Source organism: Pocillopora damicornis, chromosome 6 (assembly GCF_964200805.1).
Source record: "Pocillopora damicornis chromosome 6, jaPocDami1.2, whole genome shotgun sequence".
In the NCBI taxonomy this organism is placed as follows: Eukaryota; Metazoa; Cnidaria; class Anthozoa; order Scleractinia; family Pocilloporidae; genus Pocillopora; species Pocillopora damicornis.
Window position 1 is genome coordinate 2,082,536 of NC_142675.1, and position 26,412 is coordinate 2,108,947.

General features: G+C 37.9%; 1 protein-coding gene, 2 long non-coding RNA genes and 1 pseudogene across 7 annotated transcripts; 3 read left to right on the forward strand and 1 right to left on the reverse strand.

Annotated features, from left to right (window-relative positions):
• The first annotated feature begins 257 nt into the window (after positions 1-257).
• Positions 258-2,125, forward strand: LOC149043402 (uncharacterized; annotated as a pseudogene).
• A 3,461-nt stretch (positions 2,126-5,586) lies between these two features.
• On the forward strand, positions 5,587-7,534 carry LOC149043403 (uncharacterized). Its single transcript, XR_016187831.1, has 3 exons — positions 5,587-5,845; positions 6,053-6,272; positions 6,860-7,534. It is a non-coding gene; the product is annotated as an uncharacterized LOC149043403 (long non-coding RNA).
• A 680-nt stretch (positions 7,535-8,214) lies between these two features.
• On the forward strand, positions 8,215-26,361 carry LOC149043404 (ubiquitin carboxyl-terminal hydrolase 2-like). 5 transcript variants are annotated; one of them, XR_016187830.1, is made up of 14 exons: positions 8,215-8,450; positions 8,545-8,660; positions 8,887-8,950; positions 9,682-9,749; positions 11,170-11,275; positions 13,964-14,082; positions 14,810-14,930; positions 15,448-15,512; positions 16,031-16,134; positions 17,039-17,176; positions 18,176-18,254; positions 18,617-18,721; positions 24,262-24,388; positions 25,053-26,361. XR_016187830.1 is itself a non-coding variant. In XM_089209991.1 (13 exons), the coding sequence occupies exons 6-13, from the start codon at positions 14,027-14,029 to the stop codon at positions 25,138-25,140; spliced, it is 762 nt and encodes a 253-aa protein (XP_089066117.1). In that variant the 5' UTR covers positions 8,243-8,450; positions 8,545-8,660; positions 8,887-8,950; positions 9,682-9,749; positions 11,170-11,275; positions 13,964-14,026; the 3' UTR covers positions 25,141-26,361. The 5 variants fall into 5 exon arrangements, 4 of the variants coding, with proteins under 4 accessions (XP_089066118.1, XP_089066117.1, XP_089066120.1 ...); XM_089209991.1 differs by lacking the exon at positions 14,810-14,930 and having other exon boundaries at positions 8,243-8,450; XM_089209994.1 differs by lacking the exons at positions 13,964-14,082; positions 14,810-14,930 and having other exon boundaries at positions 8,283-8,450.
• Positions 23,417-24,036, reverse strand: LOC149043405 (uncharacterized). Its single transcript, XR_016187832.1, has 3 exons — positions 23,879-24,036; positions 23,655-23,706; positions 23,417-23,497 (listed from the first exon to the last, which is right to left on the reverse strand). It is a non-coding gene; the product is annotated as an uncharacterized LOC149043405 (long non-coding RNA).
• Positions 26,362-26,412: the final 51 nt, after the last annotated feature.

Below are 26,412 nucleotides of genomic sequence, written 5' to 3' on the forward strand. Positions count from 1 at the left end.
GCTGATGATGCGATAGAGATGTCGCAAGATGAACGCCGCTTTATACAGAACGCTGAGAAGATACAGCTCATGAGAGAATTAGTTGCCAAGAGTTGCGTAAAGTTCTCGCGCTTCAGATGAGTCCTGAGGAGGGTGATGCGTGGTATGTACCTCACCATGAGGTGTACCATCCCCACAAGCCTGGAAAAATTAGAGTAGTCTTCGACTGTTCAGCAAAGTTCGTGGGGTTGTTACTCAACAGCATGTTATTCAAGGGACCTGACTTGACAAATTCATTTGTTGGAGTGCTGACAAGGTTTCGCTAGGATAGAGTTGCAGTTATGGCGGACATAGAATCGATGTTTTATCAGGTTTGAGTTCGCAACAGTTCGTTTCTGCCCTTCCTTCGGTGGGACGACGGAAACATGGCCCATGAAGTGCAAGAATATCAGATGCTTATTTATCTGTTCGCCGCCATATCGTCTCCGGCGTGCGCAAATTTCGCCCTTTAACGAACTGCAGAAGACAGCAAGAATTACTTCCTCACCGAAGTGTTAAACACCGTGAAGAGAAACTTTTATGTCGACGATTGCCTCAAGTCCTTGCCCTTAGTATCCGTTGCAATTGCCCATGTCAATAATCTGCACGCTTTGCTCGCAAGAGGCGGTTTTAGGCTCACAAAATGGGTCAGCAATAGTCAGAAAAATCAGTTTTCAGTAGGGGCTTAAAGTTTGTTCCCATTTCCAAGAAAGCCGACGAATTTTCAGTTAAGCAAGACCTTGAAAAATTATTTCGCTACGTTCAGTTGAAAGCCTCTTTTCATGACAAAGAGGATGATTCTAACACCTTGAACAAAGATACTTGTGAAACATTTCAGATTCGGAAGTCTAAATGGACTCCCCCAGAGGGCCAGTGCGCACCTCTAGATTTTTCCATCAAAAAATGTCGGCACTCTATCAACAAACTTAAATTTCTCACCATCACCACCCCTAGAACTGTGTGTATTTACCTTTTACCTAAAATCCACAAACCTAACAACCCAAGTCGACCCATCGTGTCTGTCTGCAGTTTTCCCACCGAACTTATTTTTAGCTACTTAGACAAAATCATGGCACCTATCATGATCGTCAAAACTTTACCATCTTACATTGAGGACAGGCAACATGCACTTGAAATTTTTCGTGACTTTAATTTCCTTGGCCAAAATAAATTTATTTTCACTACAGATATTACATCTCTTTATACTGTCATTCCCAATGACGAAGGTCTCCGGGCCCTCAAACATTTTTTCGATCAACACACGGTTAGGGAACCTAGCTCTGAAACGCTACTTCGTCTAACCGAACTAGTACTTACACTCAATTGCTTTTCATTTGGGGGACACTACTACAAACAAACTAGTGGCATAGCCATGGGTACTAAAATGGGACCCAGCTACGCCAATCTTTTGGTAGGTTTTATCGAACATCAATCTTTTAGTCAATGCCACGATCCCAAACCTGAACTCTACGGCCGTTACATTGACGACTGCATTGGCGCAACCTCCTCTACCAGAGAGGAGCTCACTCAATTTATAACCGCCGTCAATTCCTTTCACCCGGCTCTTAAATATACCTGGGAAATTTCTGACACTTCTTTGGCTTTTTTAGACATCAAAATTTCAATTGAAGGCAGCGGTTTATGCACTAGTGTTTACTACAAACCTACAGATTCACACAGTTACTTGTGGTATTCATCTTTGCAGCCAGCACACGTGAAGAATTTCATACCTTTTTCACAGTTTCTCAGACTTAGTCGTTTATGTTGTGACGACTATGTTTTTTCGGAAAAACCAGAGGAAACGTGGCTATCCTGTTTCTGTCATTCAAGCGGGCCACCACCGTGCCCAACAAATTGATCGAAAGTAGCACTAAAAACAGCTGAGAAGGAAAACACTGACCGCATTCCATTCACTCTCACATTTCACCTTCACAACCACGCAGTCTAATCTATTATTCTTAAAAACTTTAAATTACTCCTAAACGATTCAGAGACTGATAATATCTTTTCACAGCCCCCACTAATTTCATTCAAACGTGACAAAAACATAGGCAACTTTTTAGTCAGAAGTTCATTTTTCGATTCCGCGAACACCTTCGCGACGTAGAAAGAAATGACAAGGACGCATCCCAACCAGTTGATAGACACTTTAATCTCTCTAATCATTCTAAACAACATATGACAGTTTGCGGCCTTTCCTTACATTTAGGCAGTTCGGAAAGCAGCAAAACACTAGAACAAAAATTTATCTTCCAAATTGACACTCTTTATCCCACGGTATCAAGCTCGATAGTAGTCGCGTATTGGATACTCAATATAATTACGCAGTAAGACCCAGAGAAATACACTTTATGCATTGCACATGACTATTTTTGCGATGATTGTGCCATTATATGCTTGTGGATTGCTAATCCAAATCAATTTTTCCTTAGCTATTTACTTCGTGTTATTCATTTCTCACTATTTGCTGGCCAGTTCTTACGTTAGTAAGTAAGTAAAACCTTTATTTAAGTGTCAATGTGTTTAGCCCAGATGGACTAATTGATGACACCAATAAAATAGCAACACTAATTAACATATGATACTTATATTATATGGTATTATACTATACTTAGATATATGGCACCAATTAACATATTGTACTTATTCTATTAGTTACAAAGATTACAGCAATTGCTGTTGTTGGTTAGCATGTCTGCAAGATCCAATTTTCTTACTTTTTTAATAAAAAAAGGTAAACTCTTTAATTCAGTTTGCAATAGGCCTTAATAAACATAAAAACACACAAATTTACTACAGAATCATAAGCTAAACGGTATTGAAAACTATTAAATGCAGTCGTTTGTTGTACGTCAATGAAGTCCTCTATTAAAGATATGATGAGCCTTTCAGGTAATCTTTCAAGTTCATAAGGAAATGGGTCTGGAGACTTAAAAAATAAAACGTAGTATTTCAGGTTTCATTCACAACAATAATCGTGATTGGAAAAAAATAAAAAATTGCTCTTACTTGTACTAATCTCACTGGTGTAGCCAACGCTCTCCATTCCTATGATTAACATTATCTGAATGTTGCACTCCTTGCCGGGCACGACATAGCGGGCACCGTGTATTGATTCGTAATGCATTTTCCAAACACGAACGGTGAATGGGTTGATGACAATACCTTGTTATCGTACAGTTATACACGTTTGGCGAAATTGGCAAACGGCAAACTCCACACAACAATTCAATGGGATCGCGTTCAGGCTGTGTTCCTTGTAATCGTCTAGAGCGTCTTGGTTGCTCTTCCATGTTGATTTCTCTGAGAAGGGAAAAACATTGTTGGAACAGTTTAAATTCAATGATTTTATGGTTGAAGTTGAGAAATTTATAAAAAAGTTATCAGAAGCAAGGAAAAACTAATTGACCAACTATTTTAAAAACAAAATTCCCTCCTATCTTGTACGTTGTACGTGTATTCCGAACTGCGTCCCAGCTGAAAATGTAACGCACAAAGATAGTACACTTCTTACATTCAATTCTAGCACGCGTATCGAGAGACGAGACGAGACGAGTGACGAGACGGCACACATTATACAGTTGCTTTATTGAGGAAGTAAGTCGTTGTGGTGGAAATACATATTTGAAGTTGGAATTCTACTGGAGACTATTCATGATCATTTCGCGCCTTCGAACGAAAAAACTTTGAAAGAGTAAATTGAGTTCGAGAATTTGATATTCATTTCGAGTATTGTGGGCCTTGAAAGTCTGTCTGTGAGAGGACCGGGCAGGCGTGACACATGCCATCTCGCCGATCTCTTTTAAACTTTCACAGTTTATGAGGGTCAAAAAGTTATTCAAGAATCCACAGTAGTTCGCGCTCCCGGCTAATCCGTGGCCCTAACCCACCGCAATGATCTGCGTAGGGTTTCTCACTTGAGAGATGTGCAGCTTAAAGTTGGTGGATAGATAGCATTTACCAGCTCGCAGACGTGAGACAATTTATCTCGCCTTATCATCCTGAAGGCCTGTATTAACAGGAATACATTGGTTATAAACGCTCGTGTGCGTCAATGATTTTAAGTCAAAGGGCAAGTTTCAAGAAGGCCATCTGTAGGACCACATAGAGAAGGACACTTACAAAGAGCAATGGCTCCTATCTTTAAACTGACCTGAATTTCAACAATTCCTAGCACTGATTGTACAGGCACACCAAAGAAAACAGTCGAAGCTTTTGAGCATATGCAAGTTTTGAATGAGGCGGGCGTTAGAATATAAAGATGGCTTCATAGTCAGAGAAAGTGAGACTTCTCCAAACTTTCTCTCAACCTTAACATCCTCAAATTCTCTCTTCCATAGTGAGCCCTGGACAAGCTCCTCTCACAAAATATTGTTAACAAGCTACAGATATAGATACATCGTCATCATTCTCATAATTTTTCCTCAGAAAATCAGTGATCGCCTCCAGGTAGGCGACTGCATTGACACCCTCCGTCTGTGTGCTGTCCAGACCTGCTAGTGACTTTTTCTGCGAGGCGGCGCACATTTGAAGTTCAAAACATTTCTGAATTGGTATTTATTTTGAGGACGATGGCAACAGCCTATCACCAAAGGAAACAAAACCTGCAGCTTACGCTGATCTTCATTTCACATACACACTCTTAACACAGGTTGACTGTTTATTACAAGTTTCATTGGAAATGAGTTATATAATAAACGATAACGAAGGCCATACTTGACCACTTATGTATAAAAACTTGCTAAAAAATACTAATAGTTTAAATTTTGGAAGAAAAACATGGATAAAACTTTACTTGAAAGATTATTCTTAGTTTCATTCGAGCGGATCCGCTATAAGTGACCGTTCAATACAGGTGGACGACAACACAAGTACTGATTTTGAGACAGAGGCAAGGTTGACCACGACCACTAAACGGAGGTGACCGCTAAATAAAGGTGGAAATTACGACAATAGTTGGAACGTCAGTTTGGCTTATGAGCGGTTACGTTACTTAAAGTTATGAATGACGAGTCGATATAAGTATTTCATTGTGAAAGGTACGCTTCGACTTTATTTAAAATCGAGGAAATCGGAATCTTTTGTTAAAATACAAGTGATTACGATTTGCATTTTATGATAGTAGCTCTCAAGAAAATAAGGTGCCTTCCGGAAAATCGTTCTTCGGGCGCTACTTTTAAAGAAACCATAAAATATAGATAACGCAGTTTGGCTAATAAAGTGTATGAGGCTTTTTCGAGTAAAGGTAATGACACATGCAAGAAAGATTTCGATGCAAATATTTCGACTTTCGGGATATTTACTTTATATCTTTGTGCGTAAATATCTGACGAACATTCGGGCCTATTTTCCTGAAAATCCAAGAAAATCAACATAACCTAAATTATGCGTTATAATAGAAGCCACACACGTTAGAACATACCTCGAGTGCGTGGTATCTGAAGAAATCAGTCACCGTTTTTGCTAGTCCTTCACCAGCATTACGTACCACAAGTGAGGAAGTGGACCGTAACACACATCAGTTCACCTTTAAAAATGCAAGCCGAAAGTCAAACGCGTACATTACATTACGCATGCGCGTTTGCGCCTATTTTTTTGGATATTTTCAGCGGTCTTTTCCTGGGCGATCGACAACTGTTTTGAAATGTTTTTCGGAGAGGGATGAAATAGGATGTCAAGTTTACCACCATTTCAAACTCTGCGGATGACTCGAGGTTATTTTAATAATCAAAGTGCGAACAAAACGGAAAAAAAGGCCGAAGACTTGAAGTTTGAGATTTGATTTTCTGACAATCGAGATGCGCATATGAGGCTACAAATCTTCAAGGTTAGTCTTAAGATGTTAATGTCTTACTTCTATGAATCACGAAGTTGTATGTGGGGATGATCGTGAGATATTCGTTACGATAATAGAAGGTAGTTCAGAATTTGATCTTATTTTACTGCAACTTTGAAATAAAATTGTGTAAAGTTGGAGGTGGCCCCCAAGCTTCAAATCGCTTCAAATAACATTGTCTTTTCTTTCTCTTTGTAGTCACCTAGGACACAAGGCTTTAAAAAATGTTCCAGCTTCAGGATTGAATTGCTCTTACTACAGCCTTCGGCGAAATCGGTTTCGGGAGGTTGAGGTGGATTTCCCAAGTCATGGCTCACAACTGTCTTTGGCCTTTTTGCTCTCCAAGTCTGTTATACATGGTATTTATCTTAACAACGGTTAAAGTCTTGCCTCAATCATCCCCGATTTTTGTGTTTTGGTGAGTATTTTTTTAATTGCCTCTTTGGGCTTGAAGGGCTGACTAGAGGACAAACTTCGGTAAAACTTGTTTATCACATGGCCCCCAAATCCCTCACCACTGTCAGTTCATTGTTTATTTATTTCGCTTTCGGTCCAACCAGTTCATTTACCTCAAATAAATACGCGGGCTTTGTCTCATGAGTTTAAACTGGTGCCGTTTCATGTTCTTCATGTTCATGTGTTATTCAAAACGAATGGCGTCAGCTTCATTCTGTCTTGTTTATTTCAGCACAATACTTCTGCCATGTGAAGTGAATTTTGAGTCGAAATGTATTATGAAACTCGCAGATTGAAATTATCAAACTTTCTCTGGTTCATAAAGTATGAGACGATTGATACAACAATTGAATAATTACTCAAGGGGCTGGAACTCCTTGTTTCTTTAAAATGTTAATTACAGTATTTCTGTCGTATTTGAAAACGGATTTCAGGTTAAAATGCCTTCAAACCAGTTTGACTTGCATTTAACTTTGTCAGAAATGTCTTGATCCTTAAATTTTTTGAGACTGATGATAGGAAATAACTTTTATGTACTGTGCTGTTTAGGGAGATGTGATGTGACCCCACTACATATAGTTGGTACTATATCCTTTGAAGTAAGAGAAGTTGGTATTTGATCCATGGATTTTCCTGTAATTGATATGTTTCTTTATTCTCATCACTTGTCTCTTTGATACTGTGTTGTCATTATAGGGAGAAATACTGTCTTGGTCACTCTTGGGAGCTTAAATGTTAAGCATTGCGTCAGTTTGCACAAAGTATCACATAACGCTGTCATTATCTCCTCTTTAGAACTCTTTCAACAACTTTTTTTCAAATTTGATGAAAATCTCAAGATGGTTTTAAATCAGTTTGTCTCAGTGTCCCAAGGGGTCAAGAATGAAATTGATAAGTGAATTTTTGGTTTTGAATATGCCACAATCCTCTTGAAAAAAAAAGAACTATTTTTACACTTGATAGTTGGGTTTTATGCCCATTTCCTATACTTTGTTTGAAAAATTATCTTTTTGAATGTATACAGAGATTTTTCCGAAAGAGGGAATGGTATATAGTCAAGTAGAGAGGTTTCCTTAGTCTAGAGATAGTTTATTCAAGCTGTAAATTGTACAGGAAAATATATATTATTTATGAGATTTAAGTGCAGGAATTTTGTGATATATTTATCTGAGAGTGATAGGAATAAAGTTTCTTCAATTTTGATTAAATTATTGCACGTTGAAATATTCTTGTTGTGGTATGTTTAGTGGACTGCAACATCTTGACTGCGTACTGCAAGTCGAAATTTTGGGAAACGTATGTAAATCAACTCAAAACTATCTTTGTTATTGATTTAAATGTTAAGTTTAATTCATGAGATGACTTGACCTGATCCAGATGTATGGTTATCCAAAAGGAATATACAAATTAACAGTGCCACACTAGCGGCAGATCAAATAAATGAAGGAACATCATGCAACTTAAATCCCCTTTTTTTCAACCTGACTAAACTTTCCTCTTTTTTGCTTCGTTTTTCTGTGAACTATTTCAGTATCCATTTTAACTGTCCAACTGCCTGGAACAGATAAGAGATGATTGAGATTAATCTACTTATCTGGTTAATTACCAACAGTCCTGTTCTTCCCCCCCCCCCCCACCCACTCCTCTAACCATCTTCCTCTATAGACCCTGTCAATTTATTAGTTCCCCTCAAAACTCAGCCGGGTAACTCCATGTTTTAGGCTGCTCAACCCATTGGTTCACCAGTTAGCCCAACATCTGTGCATTTGTTCGATTTGTTTCGTTTTTTATTCAGACCTTTAACGATGAAATCGCCTTTCACTAAAGCAGGACCCCCCCTACCTCCCCCTCGAGCTTTTCCCATTTTGCCCCACCCTTCCCCCTTTTTCTCCCCCTCCTAACTAATGTTGGTCAGCGGCGCATCGAAAGAACACCACCGCACGTGCGATGATTAATGAATCCTATATGAAGTATCGATCTGAACAGCTGTCATGGCGTCCTGTGCAGGAAGTTTATTTCCAGATTTCATGCGCAGATAATTCAACATTGCAAAGGCTTAAAATTCGAAAAATGAATTTAGACCGAGCCCTTCTTCCTGGGCCATTATGTGCGCCTCTTGCCTACGATCCTTCATTCAAAGGTTTGTGCGTGTTGTCCTTCTATTACGAAGTCCTCGCCAGGTTGTAAATATCAACCAGGCAAGCAAATTCACCTGTTTTCCTCGCATCCTGCAGTTGAGGTCCGCCTTCATGAGCCACTTTGGAAGGTTCAGTTTTCTCCAGACGATGTTGCTATTGAAGTTCTGACTTTGTGTTCCCAACTGGAGCCACTTTGCAAGAAGGAGTACGCTGTAAGGAACATTTCCATCGTTTTTATCTTGTTTAGTTTATTTCACTTTTCCTTTTTTTTGTCTTAGTTAATCAAGTCACCAAAAACACACAAAGGTAGTTTTTAGCCCCTCGCGCTGATCATTATCGATGCATTAATCAATTCTCCATCATGTATTGATTTATCGAGTTGCAAGAATTTTCATAAACAGATAACAATTTTGGGATAAATCTGTTTTTCGATTTCAGACAACAATGGGAAAGATCGATGCAGGCCACAAAGTGGAATATCAAAACAAATTTGAACCAAAAGGTACATCTGCAGGCTACGTATGTTTAATTCCCAACGTATTCATCAACTATTTTAACGAATAGAACGGTTTGTACATAGTCTTGAATTCTTTAGAAAATGTGGACATTTTCATCTCTAAGTTATTTTTCAAAGCTGTTTTGGGGAAACAAGAGTTAAATCTTGAAATAGAAAGAAGATGAAAGAAGACCATATTCAGTGAGTGACACAGGCATCCTTGGAGAAAAGAAACTCTTAAGTGCTCACAATAGAAGTCAAATCTATGACCTTCGGACTGGTATTTTGCGTGCTCTACCACAGTGAGTTGTAAGAGACTTGTGGCAGGCTAGGCTGTCAACTTGATCCATGATGACAAACTTCCTGCATACTGCAAGGATAAAAATGCTGTTTAGAGTTCCCTGAAATAATCAGCCAGGGATTATTATAACTCATCCTGCTTTAACAAAGTTACCTTGGCCAAAAGTTTTACTCAAAAGTTACCTTGGCCAAAAGTTTTACTCAAAAGTTACCCCGGCCAAAAGTTTTACTCAGAAGTTACCTTGGCTAAAAGTTTTACTCAAAGGTATCTGTAGAATTTTAATTGTCATCCAAATCCTCAATAACTATTATACAAAGTGAAAACCCATGATTTCGGATATTTGTTACAGAAAAAAATAATTTGTTTAAAAGAAAAGTTTTTATTCATTTAGTCATATTTGTGGCATAAGTTTTCCTTTTTATATATTTTGTTTCAGCACAAGTACTCTTTGAGAAAATGCGAGAAATGATCCATTTTCTTCCAGATCCTAAACCATCTCTGAAAGTAAGTCAGATATCATCTGTGATAAATTACAATTGGTTAAGGAACACTAATTGTTAATATCAATGTTTTATTCTCTCTCATGAGATATTTTAATCGCTCATGTGCAGTGTAGCACACATACCTTTAATCATTACTTCAGATATGTGCTTGCTTGGACAATTCTAGCATTCACATTAGATATAAATACCCTATTTCCTTGAATAAGCAGCTTGGTGCTCATTTAAAATTTTGCCTAAAAGAGGCGTGCTTAATTGAAGGAGGGTGCTTAAACAAGGGGGGTGCTTATCAATTTAGTGCAGTAATAGGAAAAATTAGCTCTTTAACTTCCAAGATCTCATTAGTAATTCTCCTTACTGTCTGCTATACAGTTATTGTCAGTGATATTTGTTTGGAGAAATTGGTATTGGATCAACTTATAATCCCCTAATTGATATTTTTCTTTATTCTCATCACTTGTCTGCTTGATGTTGTATTGATATTGTAAGGAGAAATTCTGTCTTGGTCACTCATGGGAGTTAAAGGGTTAAAGAGCAGATAATACACATGCAGCTACTCTGCAAGCTCATGGGAATAGAATTAACTAGAATGGAAAAGGAACTATTCTCCTGTACTGATTCCTTTGTAGCTGAAGCTTGAAAAATTGTAAATGAAGTGACAAATTAGAAACAGGTTTTTCTGGTATCCCTACTAATCACAATATAACCCTAACCCTGGGGGGAGGGGAGCAATTTATTTAAGGGGGGTGCATGTTTGAAACCATGGCCGAGGGGGTGGAGTGCTCATTCAGGGGAGGGAATTCAGTCGAGCGTGGGTGCTTATTTGAGGAAATATTGTGCATGACTTTTTTTGTAGTTGCTAGCTCTATCTTGTGTTTCACTAATTAAGACTCAAGTGGTTATTCAGGGGAATAGTGCTCTACGTAGTTATGCATGAGCAGTTATGACTTTATTATCTTGTTTATTGTAAGCTTCAAATATCCTTATCATAGAAAAAAAAACTGAGGAAAGTTAGAAAAAATATTATGTGAACTTTAACCCTTTAACTTCCAAGATCTAATTGTTAATTCTCCCCTCCAGCTGTTACACATTTCCTTGTAAATTAGTTACAGGAATTTGGTGTTAGATCAAGAAAACAACTTATACTTGATGAGTTTGAATATTCTCAATACCTGTTTGGTGGATAATGTTTGAATATTATAAGGAGAACTTACATGTTAATCACTACTGGAAGTTAAAGGATAGAATGAATGATAGAATTTATTGTACAAACCATTGTTTAAAAGCAAACAGAGTAGAGTCTTCAATTTTGATTGGTTTTGGAAAGAGATATAAATGTCCTCTATTATCAGATGGCATTTGCATTCCTTCCCTCTTCTGTCACACTTTTTGGGATCTTGACTCATGGACAATTTACTTTTTAGGATTACTTGCGACAGACTGGATTGTCTCTACTGTTTCCAAAAGTCACTTCATATTTAACAAATCCTGAGAGACCAGCATTTCAAACCCAGAAATCTTCCATGGATGGTAATTTGTTTCTTATATATCTGAACTTCTCTCTTTTCCATGATATTTTGATACTGTTTTGAATATTAAACTGCTTTGAGCAAATTAAAGGACAGGGACATTAAACCTGACAGATTATTTTATGTCTGTAGACTATCATGAATGAATGATTATGAAAGTGTAATTGAATTCGGAAAAACTTATCATGTGATTTGACGGAAAAGCGATCAGTCCTTCACACCCTAACACCAGTGTGCATATTCTCCATTCCATTTGCTAGAGTATACATTTGCCATAGTGCTGATAAGGAGAATTTGTTTAACAACCAAGGGGTCTTTTATCTTGTGATCATTTCCTTTATTTTCATGACCTTAAAATGTTTGATTCAGGGGGGATGCTGTAAGAAGGAATTAGATGCTAATCACTCTTAACTGATTAGCCCCTTAGAGAAATTAGCAAGCAAAATCTCCTTACAATATCACCCCTGAATCAAACATTAAGGTTATGAGAACAAAGAAAATGATCACCTGCAATGAAAGAAGCTCTTGATTGTTAAACAAATTCTCCTTCTATAAGAACTTCAAACATCTATACGCATACTACTTACTCATCAAGGTCACAACTCTTTAGCGTAAAGTACTCTAGGCTTAAAATGCAAAGAAACACCTTGAAAGTCTTTAATGAGATACTTAATAAATATAAAAAATTTGTCAAAGAAGTCCTTCAAAGAAGAAACAAAAAGAGCTCTTCTCAATATCTTAGAAACTGAAGATTCTTACTTGAAGCCCAATAAGATAATGCTAAAATTCAAACACAGCAAAATTGAACCAATTTGAACCAGTGCTACAATATGTTTTGTACACTTAGAAACTCTAGGACTTTCTTTCCTCTACAAGTGAACATCTGTCATTTTCTTTTTTTTTTCTTTTTCTTGTGTATCTTTTTGTCTTTTTTATGGTACATTTCTTCATTTCTGTTTTATTTCTAGTGTGCTTAAATAAAGTAAGTTAAGAAAAAAAATTGACCCACCTCAGCTGGCATTTGCTATCTGCAGGTCAAACGAATTTCTTGTAAATATGTATGAAAATAAAAATAAAAGTGTGAAGTAAAGTGAAGTCAGCATGTTAGGAAATGTATGATCACCAACTAAAGAAGCTCTTGATTGTTAATCAAATTCTCCTTGTCAGTGTGTTAGGGAATGTCTAGAGAACAGTATGGAGAATATGCATACTGATGTTAGGGTTTAAAGTGTTAAGGGTTGAAGAGTTGATACAGATGCTGACTCTTTTGATTCAAAGAAGCAAAATGCATTAAAGAGACAATAAGACTGAAAACATTTGATTATGTGGTCTCATTGTCCAGGTGAGAGTAGATCAGAGAACAGCTATTGCTTTGACACTGGATGATTTTTTTGCAACCTGAACTGAATTTATCATCAGGGTAAAGGATAAAGATGAATTCCATTAGGTTGTTCAGACCTCAAGCACTCTCGTGAAATAATAGTCCAGTACTCAATACTGCTCTCACCTTGAGAATCAGAACACATGATCATCTGTTACTCTTAGGCTCAAGCTAAAAAAATTACAGAAGAACAGAAAGGTATAATCTATAACATGTTATATAATAAGATCAGTTATGCATGCAATCTGATTGGTTCTCACATATGATCTATTGGAGGACAGACGTATAGATGACGTCATCATTAAAACTTTTTTAAATTCTTTATTATATAAAACAAATAGATTCCAAGTTGCTGTGCATCTGTTCAGAAATAGATCACAGAGGAGGCCAAAATGTGGTAAGAACATCAGTGACACACTCGGCTGCGCCTCGTGTGCCAATTTTTTGTTCTTACCACATTTTGACATCATCTGTGATCTATTACTGAACAGACGCACGGCAACTTGGAATCTATTTGTTAAGTTGATGTTGCATTCTTGATCGCAGTTGTGTGTCAATTGAGATAATGCCTTTAAAACTGTGTACCATGCTGGGACATTTACTCTAAATCTGGTTTATTGAACATTGCTTTAGATCACATGGCTAATAGTGGAAAAATTAATGATGAAAAATCAAGGACCAAATAAACAAAAATACTAGAACCAAAGATTTAAGAATACAAAAATAACATAGAAAGCAATCATTTACATTGTCCAACTCTTAACCCTTTCACTCCCAAGATCTAATTAGTAATTCTCCTTACTATCTGCCATACAATTCTCATGATGTTAGTTCAGAGAATTTGGTATTGGATCAACTAATAATCTCATGATTGATATTCTTCTCTATTCTCATCACCTGCCTGCTTGATATTGTATTGATATTGTAAGGAGAAATTCTGTCTTGGTCACTTGTGGGAGTGGAAGGGTCAACTCCCAGAAGTAATAAACATAAAACTTCTCCCAACAATATCCATACATTCTTCAGCAAACAGGTAATGAGAATATTCAAACTTATCAGTTAGAAGCTGCTATTTTGATCTAGCACCAAGTTCTCATAACAAATTTACAAGGAAATGTTTAGCAGCTACAGAGGAGAATTAACAATCAGATCTTGGGAGGTAAAGGTTGATTTGAAGCCTCCATGTACTCTTCTAAGTGTACAATTATATTCCAAAATTAGTTATGTGAATTATAATTATCAAACATTGACATAAAAAATATGTTTGAGTGTGACTCGCGTGACAGTTGATTGTGGTTATTGTTTCAGGGTATTTTCCACACCTTGGAATGTTGAACCAGCTTATAACACTGAGTCATCAGCTGAACAGTGATGCCTTCAACCTCACCAATCATAAATACATGGCTCATCAGACTGCACTGCTATATGTAAGATACTGTTTAATTAAAACATTACCCAAATTATCTTTGTTTGTTTTTCATATTTTCTTGTGAGGAAGATTCCATTCACAGAATTTTAGGAAGTGATTTTTGTTATTGTTTTGCTATTGAGACCATTTTTTGCCTTCTTGTATACTTTCTATGTTTACAATCATTGCTGATCCTAGCAAAATGCAGGACGCATGTCATATGAACTTCGTAATAGACCTTGCTCTCTGTAGAGTCTCTGTAGCTCAGTAGTAGAGCATTGATGCATAGAATTTGAAGGTCAGAGGTTCAATTCCTCATGGGGACTCAGAATTTTTTCTTTGTCCCGTACTTGTGACAAGACAAAAAACATCTTTCTTAATCATGAGAAAGGTTTGGTTTTTGATTGTGGCAAAGTTCAGTGATAACAAATTCTTGTTGAGTGAGAAAGATGGTTCATTTTGAGCTTGGTAATGATTTTTTCCTCAAACTCAGAAGCATTGGTTTTAGGAAAAATTCTGAGTCCCGCGAGGAAGTGAACCTAATTAGTGCTTCACCACTCAGTCTCAGAGACTCTTTACAGTGAGCTGAAGGCAATTCCCAGGTGTGCTCATGCCACTTGTCCTGCATACAACATTGCTGTGGCTCAGCTCACCATAGAGCGTCTTTGTTGCTCAGTAGCTTAGTGATAGGCTGGTTGATATTTGTCAGCTTCATTAGGCTTGTTGAGAAGTTTGCTGTTTTGCAGGGTTGTTCCTCACACTGAACATAAGTGTCCATGCTTTGGGAATTTGTTTTTGCACTGTTCCTTGTGACCAATTATGCTGATAGACTGGTGTCAATAGTTTAACTACAGCACTGTACCAAGCGTATGTTCATTCTAAGTGCTCCTGATTATGTTTTCTCTTTTGTCTGTGGATAGCAATCTGTAAATCAGGCAGATTAATTAGGTTTTGCAATTGTTCGTAAATTGAACTGAAATGCGTGCGGGAAATCTTTTTCGTTTTTAAATTTCAAATTACAAGTTTCCTCTTCCTCTCCCCCTTTGTACTCTTTTGTTGTATCCATGCGCGGCGCGCGTGATTTCACAAATTAGCCAATCACGTCTAAGAACTCTGACCTTGGCATAGAAAACTGACGTACACATTTTTCGAGTTCTTTTGCTGTTTGTTTTAACTTAGTTTAGTTGGTTGTTTTTTGAGCTTTCGTCAGCGCAAATTTATTACCCTTTGATTTGAATTTTAAGAAGGTTTGGAGTTTTTATTTTAGTCAACTGTTGTGGTGTATTTAATAAGGTTAATACTTATTTTATACGAAAAAGCCTCATTTCGCAAATGGTTTTTTACAGTGTGGGTATTCTTACTTTTCTCTCAATTGTTTTTTTAGTCATCGACAGAATGCTGAGAAGTCATGGAAAAGTTATCTTTCACGAGATGACAGCTGGATGACTGGTGAGTCAGATGAGGTTATTTCTTTGGAAACATTGCAATGCACATGCTGACGGCCCATAATTTTAGTTGCGATTCGTTCGTGCGCGCTTTAAAAGTTGCAACTTTATGTTTTGATGCGGGCTAAATATAGAATTACCCTGTAAATGGACGTTTTTTGTAAAGGGTACAAGACCCTTTTTTGTTCTCTCTTACTTTGAAATGAATATCAGCTTTCTTCCTGTAAAATAAATTAGTGAATTTGAAACTCCTGAGTAGAATAAGAGACAAGTTGTCACTAATACTATTAACTTTGCAGCGATTGTGAAATATCCTCGTTGCGTATATTTTAAGATATATTCAAGACTTGTAACCCACGGTTGCATTCTAAAATTGAAGTCTCACGAAGATTAAACAACCAATTTCAGTGCAAGAAATGTTAGTAATCGTTAGGAATGCCATTTTTGCTATTTACAGGACGAAGAAAAATTGTTCTGGAGCATGAGAGTGGTTTGAAGTATTCATTGCTGTTCTTGTTTCAGATCTTTTCGTAGGACAGTTGAAAAGCATGTTGAAATGTTGTCATTGTGATTACACGTCAGTCACCTTTGACCCGTTCTGGGACTTGTCACTTCCCATACCAAGGGTAAGTCGCCCAGCTGATTCAAAGAAGAAGCAGTGACAACCGAAAAAAAAACAGAACTTAACGGTCTTAAGTGTCGTCGATCTGCTAGGGAACCTCTACTACAATTCTATTTAGTAAATGAAATTGTCTTAAATCGGATAGATGTAGTACTTAGGACGAAGAGTTAGCAGCACACAATATTTATTCTCTTTGGCTGTGATAAGTCAAACTTTAAAAAAAATGTATATTATTACTTTACATACAAATTTTCTTACCAAAAAACGTTCAATAAAGGAAACTGATATGTAAGCTAATGCTTCCAAATCTGATTTGCTTTCAAATTTTTGAGGGCTACCTGTTGTATGCCGAAATTAAATACTCCATACTATTAAAATACTCCGTCTGAAGACCTCTATCAGTGACATGCCGCAAATTTAGTTTAAACAGTTCCGTGTCTTTCATGTTTATTCGTCACGAAAATAAGCAATGAAGAAATAAGCCATATAAAAGTTTTATGTTCCTTATTTATTCATTTTGTATATCACTCTTGTGCTTATTATTTATTTAGGAATCGGGGTTCCGTTTCTCGAAGGTTCCGATAACTTAACGGGCCTGTAAAGCTGTTGCGATTTTCATTCCATGCGGGGTTTCCAAGGTTTTAAAAAGCATACAAAAAAGCTTTCAGCCTTAGAAATAAAACGATTGGTTATCGCTTGTTTATCGTTCAAATTTTGATGTTAAAATATGGTCACGGGCCCGTTAAGTTACGGGGACTTTCGAGAAACGGGTACCAGGTTATGAAAACGTAAAGTCGTCAATGGTAAAACGTTGACTCTACTCTATCACGCTAGCTGAGGAAGAGAACAGCAGATAAAACTCTTATTGTTGCGACCATGACAGGACTATTTCGTATTGTTCTCTTCAGAAATCCCGCCATTCATCATTATCATCTTCATCGTGGTCCGGAAGGCGATCCAGTGGGGCAAATGACAGTGAGATTACCATTAGAGACTGTATCCTTACCTTCACCAAGGAGGAAGTATTGGATGGCGACGAAAGACCAGTAAGTACGAAACAAAATTATCTGTAATTTCCAAGGAAATAAGTTGCCTTAATTATGGCGACCCAAATGATTATGGTTCAGTTTTACTTGCCATTTTCCAGGTTTGTTCTTTTATGTGCGGGAAGATATTATTAAGTTATTAAGACAGAGTTTAAGATCCACGTTTGGTGTGTTACCGCAAACGTCAAACAGCGGTCAGCAGTTTGTTTTTAGAAGTTAGAAGTTTCGTGACTTTCAGCTTTTTAGATCGAAGTCGGCTGTCACCTGAAAAAAAAAAAAATCAACATGAGCGCTGCCATCTTGAATCACACAAAGGATGGGGGTCCTTCATTTCAAACACAAAATGTGGCGAAAAGATTGGTTTTCTAGTGTTCCAAACGGATTGGTTATAAAGAAAAGACTTCAATTCACATATTATAGGACATGCGTGAGAACTTTCGAACAGGAAGAGAAAAAGCGTCAGGGGAATTCAACTTCCTGAAATTGCCTTGCCCGAAGTTCAAACGTGGACGGCAAACGGCGCACGTGACCGTTAGAGTCTGGTCACGTGACTCTTAGACGTTTGCGGTCACACGTAGTCAGAAACAAACGTGGATCTAAAACTCCCAGATGATTTTCTTAGACATGAGGCTCGAACCTTCTACCTTCGTATTCGAGTGGAGTTGGTATATCCATTTTGCTAGGTACGCAGAGCGTACGAAGTGGCGATTGTATTAAAATTAATCTGATGCACGAGTAATTCATGTGACTATTTTGGTAATTTCCTGCCCAAGTCCTCCGTTCGTCACAATTTGGTATCGACAACAGCTGTTCATTAAACCCTTTTACAACACATTGCTTTTTTACTGTTATATTCTACAACGATACAACAGCAGGCACATGCAGTCATAGACTGCCTTTTATTTCAGGGAGTTGTTCTTCGCAATTACCCATCCCTGATCATAATACACAAGTTAACTTCCGATCTCCAGTCATTTAATATACGTTTTTCTCTCTCAGACTTGCGACAAGTGTAAGGCCAAGAGGAAATCAACGAAGAAATTCTCAATACAAAGATTTCCGCCAATCCTTGTTCTTCGTATCCTTTCTCTGTCAATATGTCTTGTTTTTGTGTACGATGGAAACTCAGTCTAGGGGGCTCTCTTGGGGAAATGAAAAAGAGTCCCCTGTATAGAGGTGTCCCTTCAATGAAGGTGATTAAGTACTGCTAGAGGAGTTGGGACCCAAGTTTGTGTCCCTGAAGGTGCCTTAAAAATAGGTTCCACCGCACCAGCTAGAGAGCAACGTAATGGCTGTTTGTTTGATGACCGCTTTTTTTTAGTTTGATATTTATTTAACTGCCAACATACTAGGCATCCAATGAAAAAAAATATGTCTGAAAAAAGCGTGTTTCTAATTTCAATTTCTTTTGAAATTTTACCTTAATTTCCATTTAAACAGATTTAAAAAGATTCTCAGGTTTCAGTTTTCGATCCAAGCTACAGACGAATGTGGAATTCCCTTTATCCAAGCTGGATCTCTCTGAATTTGCTGCCGACAGCCAAGGTAAAAACGTCACGAGTATTTCGTTCTGTTGGAACGTTCGTCAGCCATCGACAAACCGAAAACTTGTTGGGACGCTAAATAAGCGCTGTCAGTTTTAGCCATAAATTTATGAACTTTCTAAAAGATGCTTATGTCTACGAGTCCGTATTTGCACAGTTCGACAACATTTGCCGCTCATTTGGCCGTTAAATGAAAACCAGTTTTGAAGTCAAAAACCCTTTTGACAAGTTTGTCGTGGTTTTGTCGACGTTCAATCTCTTGTTGTCTCAAAGAGCTTCCGGGGAAAAAAGTGTTGCGTGACAAGACAAAACAAGTTTGAAGGGGACTAGAGTCACGCTATGTCACGCATTTTTAGGCAATTCTTAATTTGAAAGACTAACTCGCAAATTAGCTGTAAGTAGGGACCTTAAGATACCAGGAGGGGGAGCTACGACGGGGACGGCACTGTAAGAGTAAGACTGGGACGAGTCCCGTCGTTGCCGCCAAACCAAAAATACTTAAGATTGTGTATTTTTGTGTAGGACGGCGACCTCTTCCCACCTAGCTCCTCTCGCCACCGTGCCCTTTTTAACTCGTGAATTGCGCGCATGCGCAAGAGCGAGTTATAGGTACGATGTGGGGAATAGCATTCGCTCGCTCGCTCGCTCGCTCGCTCGCTCGCTCGATTGGTCGATTCCTGTAAACTTTTTTTAGATTTTAGGCTTTTGAGTACATTTGATAGTTTTTGGCGAGCAATAAACAGACGAAATGGCGACCTTTGTTGCTAAGAATAGTGGTGGGGTGAAAAAGAAGCCAATGATAATCTTAAAAGAGTTTTTTTTTCGTTTTAGTTTCAACAAGCGGCGCCAGCGACTGGCAAGCATTCAAGGATTCACACTGAAATAACAACAACCTTCGGTTTTCATAAAATTGTAATTTACAATCCTTGAACTTGAAAACAATCCGAAGATTCATTGAAAATATCACTTACTGCGAAGCGCTCGGAGTTTACAGATGTTCAAAAGCTTTTTCTGTTATAGCGTGAGATTGAGGACAAAATTGATCATTACGTTTCGTCGCATGTGTTTTTCCTGTGTGAAGCAACAAAAGATGCCGGCGACTGACTAAATAACAAGTTAACACGAAAATCAAATAACACTTAGACAAACAATTTTAGCTACCGATTTTCAGTGAATTTTTAAAGAACAAATTTCTTGTAAGTTTCAAGACAATTTGAAGATTCAACATATATACAACGTACTAAAATGCGAAAATTACACACCACAAAATTGATAAATAGGCCTGAAATGAAATTCTATCTTGTTATTGATTATACGTTGCCTAGCACGTGACTTAAATCTACCCAGGCGGAGATCTAAAATGACGGAAAGCACACTCCGACATCCGTCAGAAGGAGGTCATCTCGGGTAGATTTCCGATTACGAAATCCGAGCTCGCCCGATGTTGTCTTCGTGATGAAGGCCCTATTTAGCATATTAGACCCGCAAAACAGAGTAGAAACGAACACGTGCTTCGTTTTCGCTCATGACTTCGTATTAGCCTTAAGATATTTGCATTTTTTTTCCGTTGCTTACCTATATTACAGACACCAATAAATTTTTGCGATGCCTCCTTTTCACGGATGGCCGATTACAACTACAACATAGTAACACCTCCACGAAATCTATCAAAAGGAGGATGTTACAACACCAGAGGTCATCTCGGGTAGATATCTTATGACGAAATCCGAGCTCGCCCGATGTTTTCATGAAGGCCCTATTTCGCATTTTAGAGCCGCAAATTAGAGTAGAAAGGAACACTTACTTCGTTTTCGCTCATGACTTTGTATTAGCGTTAAGATATTTGCATTTTTTTCCGTTGCTAACCTATATGACAGATTCCACAAAATACATTTGACGCCTACTTTTCACGGATGGCCGATCACAACTACAACGTAATGACATCTTCACGAAATCTGTCAAAAGGAGATTTTAAAACACCGGAAATTTTCTGGATTTCTGATGAAATAAATTTAACGCAGTTACGATATATTGTTATTTCTAATATGGTAATTGATAAAAAAAATTGTACATTACCTCGATTGGACGGAGATTAAGTTTGAATATAATAAAGCAGGCGATATTACTTTTGTCGACAAGGATAATCCGTGATTTGTCTCACCTATTATATTTTCTCTATCTGCGTTGTGCCATGATCATCATTGAAAATATTCTACGATAATATTTTTTACAATATTTAGATGAGGATTTTCAATTCTAAACGCAAGAGCGTACTTAGGGAAAGATCTATAAGAAACAGTTTCTCATGAATACATTTGAAAAATTCTTTTAGCTGACTTCTACATAGATAAAAAATTACTACACATATATATTTCACTTCGACGATTATCTTAATAAACAATTAATGGGAAGTTCTGAGAATCAGTTTTTAATACTACATGTTAAATTAATGGTTATTTTTCTCTTCCTGCTTAAGGGCTCTTTCGCAGTTTGGACAACGCCAGTTTGCACTTGAATCTCCCAAAATAATTGTTGAAATGCATTTCCTGTGAAAAAACTCCTTGCAGCTACAAAATTTCACACAACGAGAAGGAGACTTCGAGTCTGACTCTTCCCTCGGCATTCTACACTCGCACATTACCGAGACCTCTTGAACAAAAAGTGGCCTCCTGTCTCGACACTCGGGTACTTTAGAGAGGGGAAAGAGGTCGAATGATCCACTCTCCAGGCTCTTTAAAAGATGTTGTCTTATCAGCTTCCTGTCAAATGTCAGATTAGAAGGATTGAGGCCATGTAGTAGCGAAACCAGAAAAGCAATAGCATAAACTCCACAGTCATCGGAATTGTTCTGGTGTTGCACATTTGGTACAATGACCTTAAAACTGGTTCCTTCGTCGTATATAATTGATGCAATCTGTTTCTGCACGAGGGCTGCAATTCTTCCCGAAAACAGGCTGTCGTACAGATAAACTACAGAAGGAGTGTAGCATCCTACAGTAGATACCAACACCCAATGATGGCTGCCAGTATTCAGGATTTATGAAAATTGGCCTTTTTGAACAGAAAAATTAAAAATAGGCCCCAAAGTTGTATTTTCCAATCCTCTTGCGTGAGGGAACTGTTCCCTCAGAACAGACTGAGTGGTCGGTGAGCCAGTCTCCAGTTGAAGTGGTGCTAATGTCCTGTTCCGAGAGATGGAATTTACCGGCCTTTGAGGCGCTTCTGTGAGAGGTCTTTACAAATTCTACTTCACCATCTTTTTTATTTTGCTGGGCCAGGTTTGTGTTCGTTGTCGCGTTTACTGTAAGGATGATGCATGTGTTTGCAGTGCTGGTCGTGCTCGAGGTTGTGTTAATGGAGGAGATGGTGTTTGCGTTTGCGGTGTTGGTGATGCATGTGGTCGTGTTTGGTGTGTAAGGGGTGCTTGCCTTTACAGTTTGATTGGCGTTTGAATTTTTTTATGGGTTTATGTTTATTTGAGCCTCAGCGCTTGAGTTGGCATTCTTGATGTGTGCGAGTTTCGGCTGTTTGGCAGGCTGGCGTTCTATATCGTTTAAGCTGACGTTATACCCCCTTTTCATGTTGTTTCCTCTTTCCCCTACACGTCCAGTGAAAGGATTTTTCTTCTGAGATACTGGCAGCCTTTTATAGTCTACTTTCTTTTTTTTCATCCTGCGCGAATTCTTTTTCATAGTAGACTTCAGGAGAGACCTCACCTTTCAGACAACTTTCTCTCAAACAATGAACTCACTTCTTGACAAGTTAATTTATGTGCCATCATAGAATTGGAAATTTTGTTCAGAAAGCGAAATTATCGATTGGAATACGGCCGAACGCTGAATACGAATTGAGTGAGCAAACAGATACTTTGATATCTCGCATGATGACAAATTTCCCGCCTTTGCTAGTTTGGACCATTCAATTGTCTGGGAGTCAATCGACCGTATCATTTATCTTTCCTCTCCATTTCCGGTGTTTTAAAATCCTCCTTTTGACAGATTTCGTGGAGGTGTTACTATGTTGTAGTTGTAATCGGTCATCCGTGAAAAGGAGGCATCGCAAAAATTTTGTGGAGTCTGTAATGAAGGTAAGCAACAAAAAAAAAAGCACTATCTTACGCCTAATACGAAGTCATGAGCGAAAACGAAGCACGTGTAGGGCCTTCATCACGAAGACAACATCGGGCGAGCTCGGATTTCGTAATCGGAAATCTACCCGAGATGACCTCCTTCTGACGGATGTCGGAGTGTGCTTTCCTAAAATGACGGTGGCAGGCTTGGCTTAGTTATATCACTCAAAACTCGTTCCCGTTTGTCTCATTTGATAAAGAGGGAATCGTTAATGTTTTCATTAAGACAGTATTGCCTTGACTTTCTAATATTTACAACGAAAGACAGTAAATTTCACTTTTCACCCACATTTACTTCCAACCTTTTCTTTTGAACCAGAAACAAAAATGATAGACGTTTAAAACACATTACATCATCCACCTTGTTAAATGTAATAGCATGATCATTTCAATTGTAATGCCTTCTTGTCCCAACGTTACTTTGTTTCTTTGCTACATTAGCGAACACTGAACTACTGCTCGTACTCTAGATGACAATCAACCACAAAATTCCCTAAACCAGATAACATTAAACATAATCTCAAAAATCATGTGTCAATTCACGAGTTTGCTCACAGAGCACTTTGATTCGTTCCAGTAAATGGATCGACAACCAATATTTCTCGGCATAACATTTCGTCGTGAACAGTACTCCATGTCATTGGCTTCCTAAAGATTATAATCAAAATTAATCCTTGAATAAAAAGTAAACTTAATTTATGTGAATCCTGACTGATACTCGACAAAAGGTAAACAACTACCAAACTTACAGTCTATACTTGATTTAAACAGTATATTTCTATCAGAATTGCTCAACTTTACTTACATCGATTTAGTTTTCTTCGCTGTGGTTTTCGCGGGAGCATCCATGATGACGACTGAAACACAACCAAATACACAGTCAATACACTTATAAATATTTATTCCTATTTGAATTCATTTACATTACAAACACGAAAAATAACATGTTAATAAGCATTCTTATCGTTATATATGAAATTGGAATCGAGTGCAACGTTTTACAAGTCAAAAGAAGATGAAAATACTCACGTTCTCGACACGACGGCAAAACTCCCTAAATGGCGTCCTCGACGAGACCACGACGGCAAACACGCGAGGCAGGAGTTCTCGTGCGCACGCCCGGTTGTGTAAATTTACTTCCGGTAGCCGTCTTAGCTCGTCCCGTCGTCCTATCTTAAGGTCCCTAGTAGCTCAATGAATGAAAACTGCAAGAAGCTCTAGTAGAGAACACAGAAAAGAGAAGAAGGGGTTTCGATACTTAAACATCCTGCATGTTTTCTATTTGTTTTTGGAGTTTCTAAGAAGAATGAAGTTTAATATCATATCGCAAATTCTACAGAGATGTTTGTAGAATATTAACTTAAATTGCCTCGCACGGATGCCATGTGGTATGATTGTTTGATTGCTTTCAGAGGGTCGGTCAGCGGTGTACTCCTTGTACGCAGTCTCGAATCATTCCGGCAGCACCTATGGCGGCCATTACATGGCTTACTGTAAACACCCGATCAGCAAACAGTGGCACTGCTTTAACGATTCACGGTGAGTTTTGCTTTCTACGTGAAGTGGATACGCTTAAGTCTCATTTGCGCATCAACATAAGATCAGAATTCTCTGATAATGAAGAAAACAGTTGCCAAAATTGAAAGCGCCTTTTGGGGCCAGCTATCCCCGAAAATTTCGGCCCAACTTTTCGTTGAGTGCGAACAGTGATTCAAGGGTTTTTTTCGGTATTGCCTCGTCACGTTCTGTGATTGGTTCAGGAAACTCGTGCCATCCTCTCAACCAATCAGATAACAAACCAAGAACCAAGCGCGCCTGGCCACTCGTATTTTCTCGCGCTTCAGGCAGTTTGCCAGTGTGGACCCTGAAGTCCGATTGGCTACTTGTGACATTTTTTCTTGATTCTTATTGCTCTGTTTTCATAACTAATGCGATTCAAGATCACTTTCGATTATCAGTTGAAAAGTGCTCTATTCCACGTGCTAGAATCCTCAGCATTTCATGTCAGTCTAAAATAGTTTACGGTAAAAGGATACAGTTCGAACTGAAAATTACTGAATCATGACAATTTTTCCTCCCTGCGACAAACCGGTCACTTATTTTCGAACGTTTGCGGAAATATCGCGAAATTTCTGATTTTTCTTTAAGTGTTTATAATATTGAACTTTCTGTGAAGGTTAACAGAGGTTTGTTTTGTTTTCAGGGTGGATGAAATTTCTTCATCACGGGTTCAAGGAGCACAAGCATACATCCTATTTTACGAGAAAGATGAAAGAAAATCATCGCTATGACATGAGGTTCAAACCACAAATGCTGGCATTTACTGGGTATCACCCAATCCTTTGAAGCGTGACTCTTAAAAGCTTGCGTGACATTTGCGTGATCTTTTTTCTACGGGTATTAGAAATAGGAGCGGTGATTTTATCATTTATCCTGAAGGAGAAAATCTTCTGCAGGTCGATCTTGAAAACATTATTAAAGTAAGGCATTTGTATATCGTATGCGTTCAGGTTTTTTTTTTTCAAGTTGTGATTTTTCCGAATTGATTTTTGTGTGACAACTCGTTCAGTAGCACTGCGATGGTCTTGATTCCTGGGTTTAGGTATTAAGGTATGAAAGAGACTGGGTAGGCGTTGATTGTCTATCATCATTGTCTATCAGCAATTACGTAATGATTATGGAAATGAAATTGGATGATGAGATAAAATTTACATCGATCAGAAGATGATAAAAAGTATTGAGTCAAAATTATTTTGGGTATTCTTAGTAGAGAAGACTCAGGTGACCTTGTTCTGCAAGTCTATTTAGTGAAACTTTTCTACCGAAATTTCTTTGCATGTAAACCTTTCACCCTCCCAAGATCTTGTTAGTAATTATCCTTTGAGGTAGGAGAAGTTGGTATTTGAACCACGGATTTTCCTGTCATTGATATGTTTCTGTTTTCTCATCGCTTGTCTGTTTGATTCTGTGTTGTCATTATAAGGAGAAATACCGCCTTGGTCACTCAAGGGAGCTAAAGCGTTAAGCATTGGGTTGGTTTGCACAAAGTATCAAATAACGCTGTAGTCATCTCCTTTTAGAACTCTTTCAACGACTTGTTTTCAAATTTGATGAAAATCTCAAGATGGTTTTAAATCAGTGTCTCGGTGTCCTTAGGTGTCAAGAATGAAATTGAAGAGTGAATTTTTAGTTATGATTATGTCACTATCCTCTTGAAAATAAAAGAACAGCTTTTACGCTTCATAGTCGGCTTTTATGCTCATTTATTTCGCCTCGTTTGAAAAAGTATCTTTTTGAATGTATATTGAGATTTTTCTGGAATAGAGACTGGTACTTGGTCAAGTAGAAAAGTTTCCCTAGTCTGGAGATGCTATAGTTTATACAAGCTATAATTTTTACAGGAAAATATGTCTTATTTATGAGGTTTGAGTGCAGAAATTTTGTAATATATTTATTTGAGAGTGATAGGAATAAAGTGTCTTCAACTTTGATTAAATTATTGCACGTTGAAATATTCTTGTTGTAATTTGTGTTGTGGACTGCAACATCTCGACTGCATACTG

Excerpts from the sequence above, each read along its gene's own strand:
- LOC149043404 (XM_089209991.1), top strand. The coding sequence starts at position 14,027 with ATGCCTTCAACCTCACCAATCATAAATACATGGCTCATCAGACTGCAC. Across the intron at positions 14,083-15,447 it reads ATCAGACTGCACTGCTATAT|TCATCGACAGAATGCTGAGA; the intron begins GTAAGATACTGT and ends TTGTTTTTTTAG. Across the intron at positions 16,135-17,038 it reads TGTCACTTCCCATACCAAGG|AAATCCCGCCATTCATCATT; the intron begins GTAAGTCGCCCA and ends TGTTCTCTTCAG.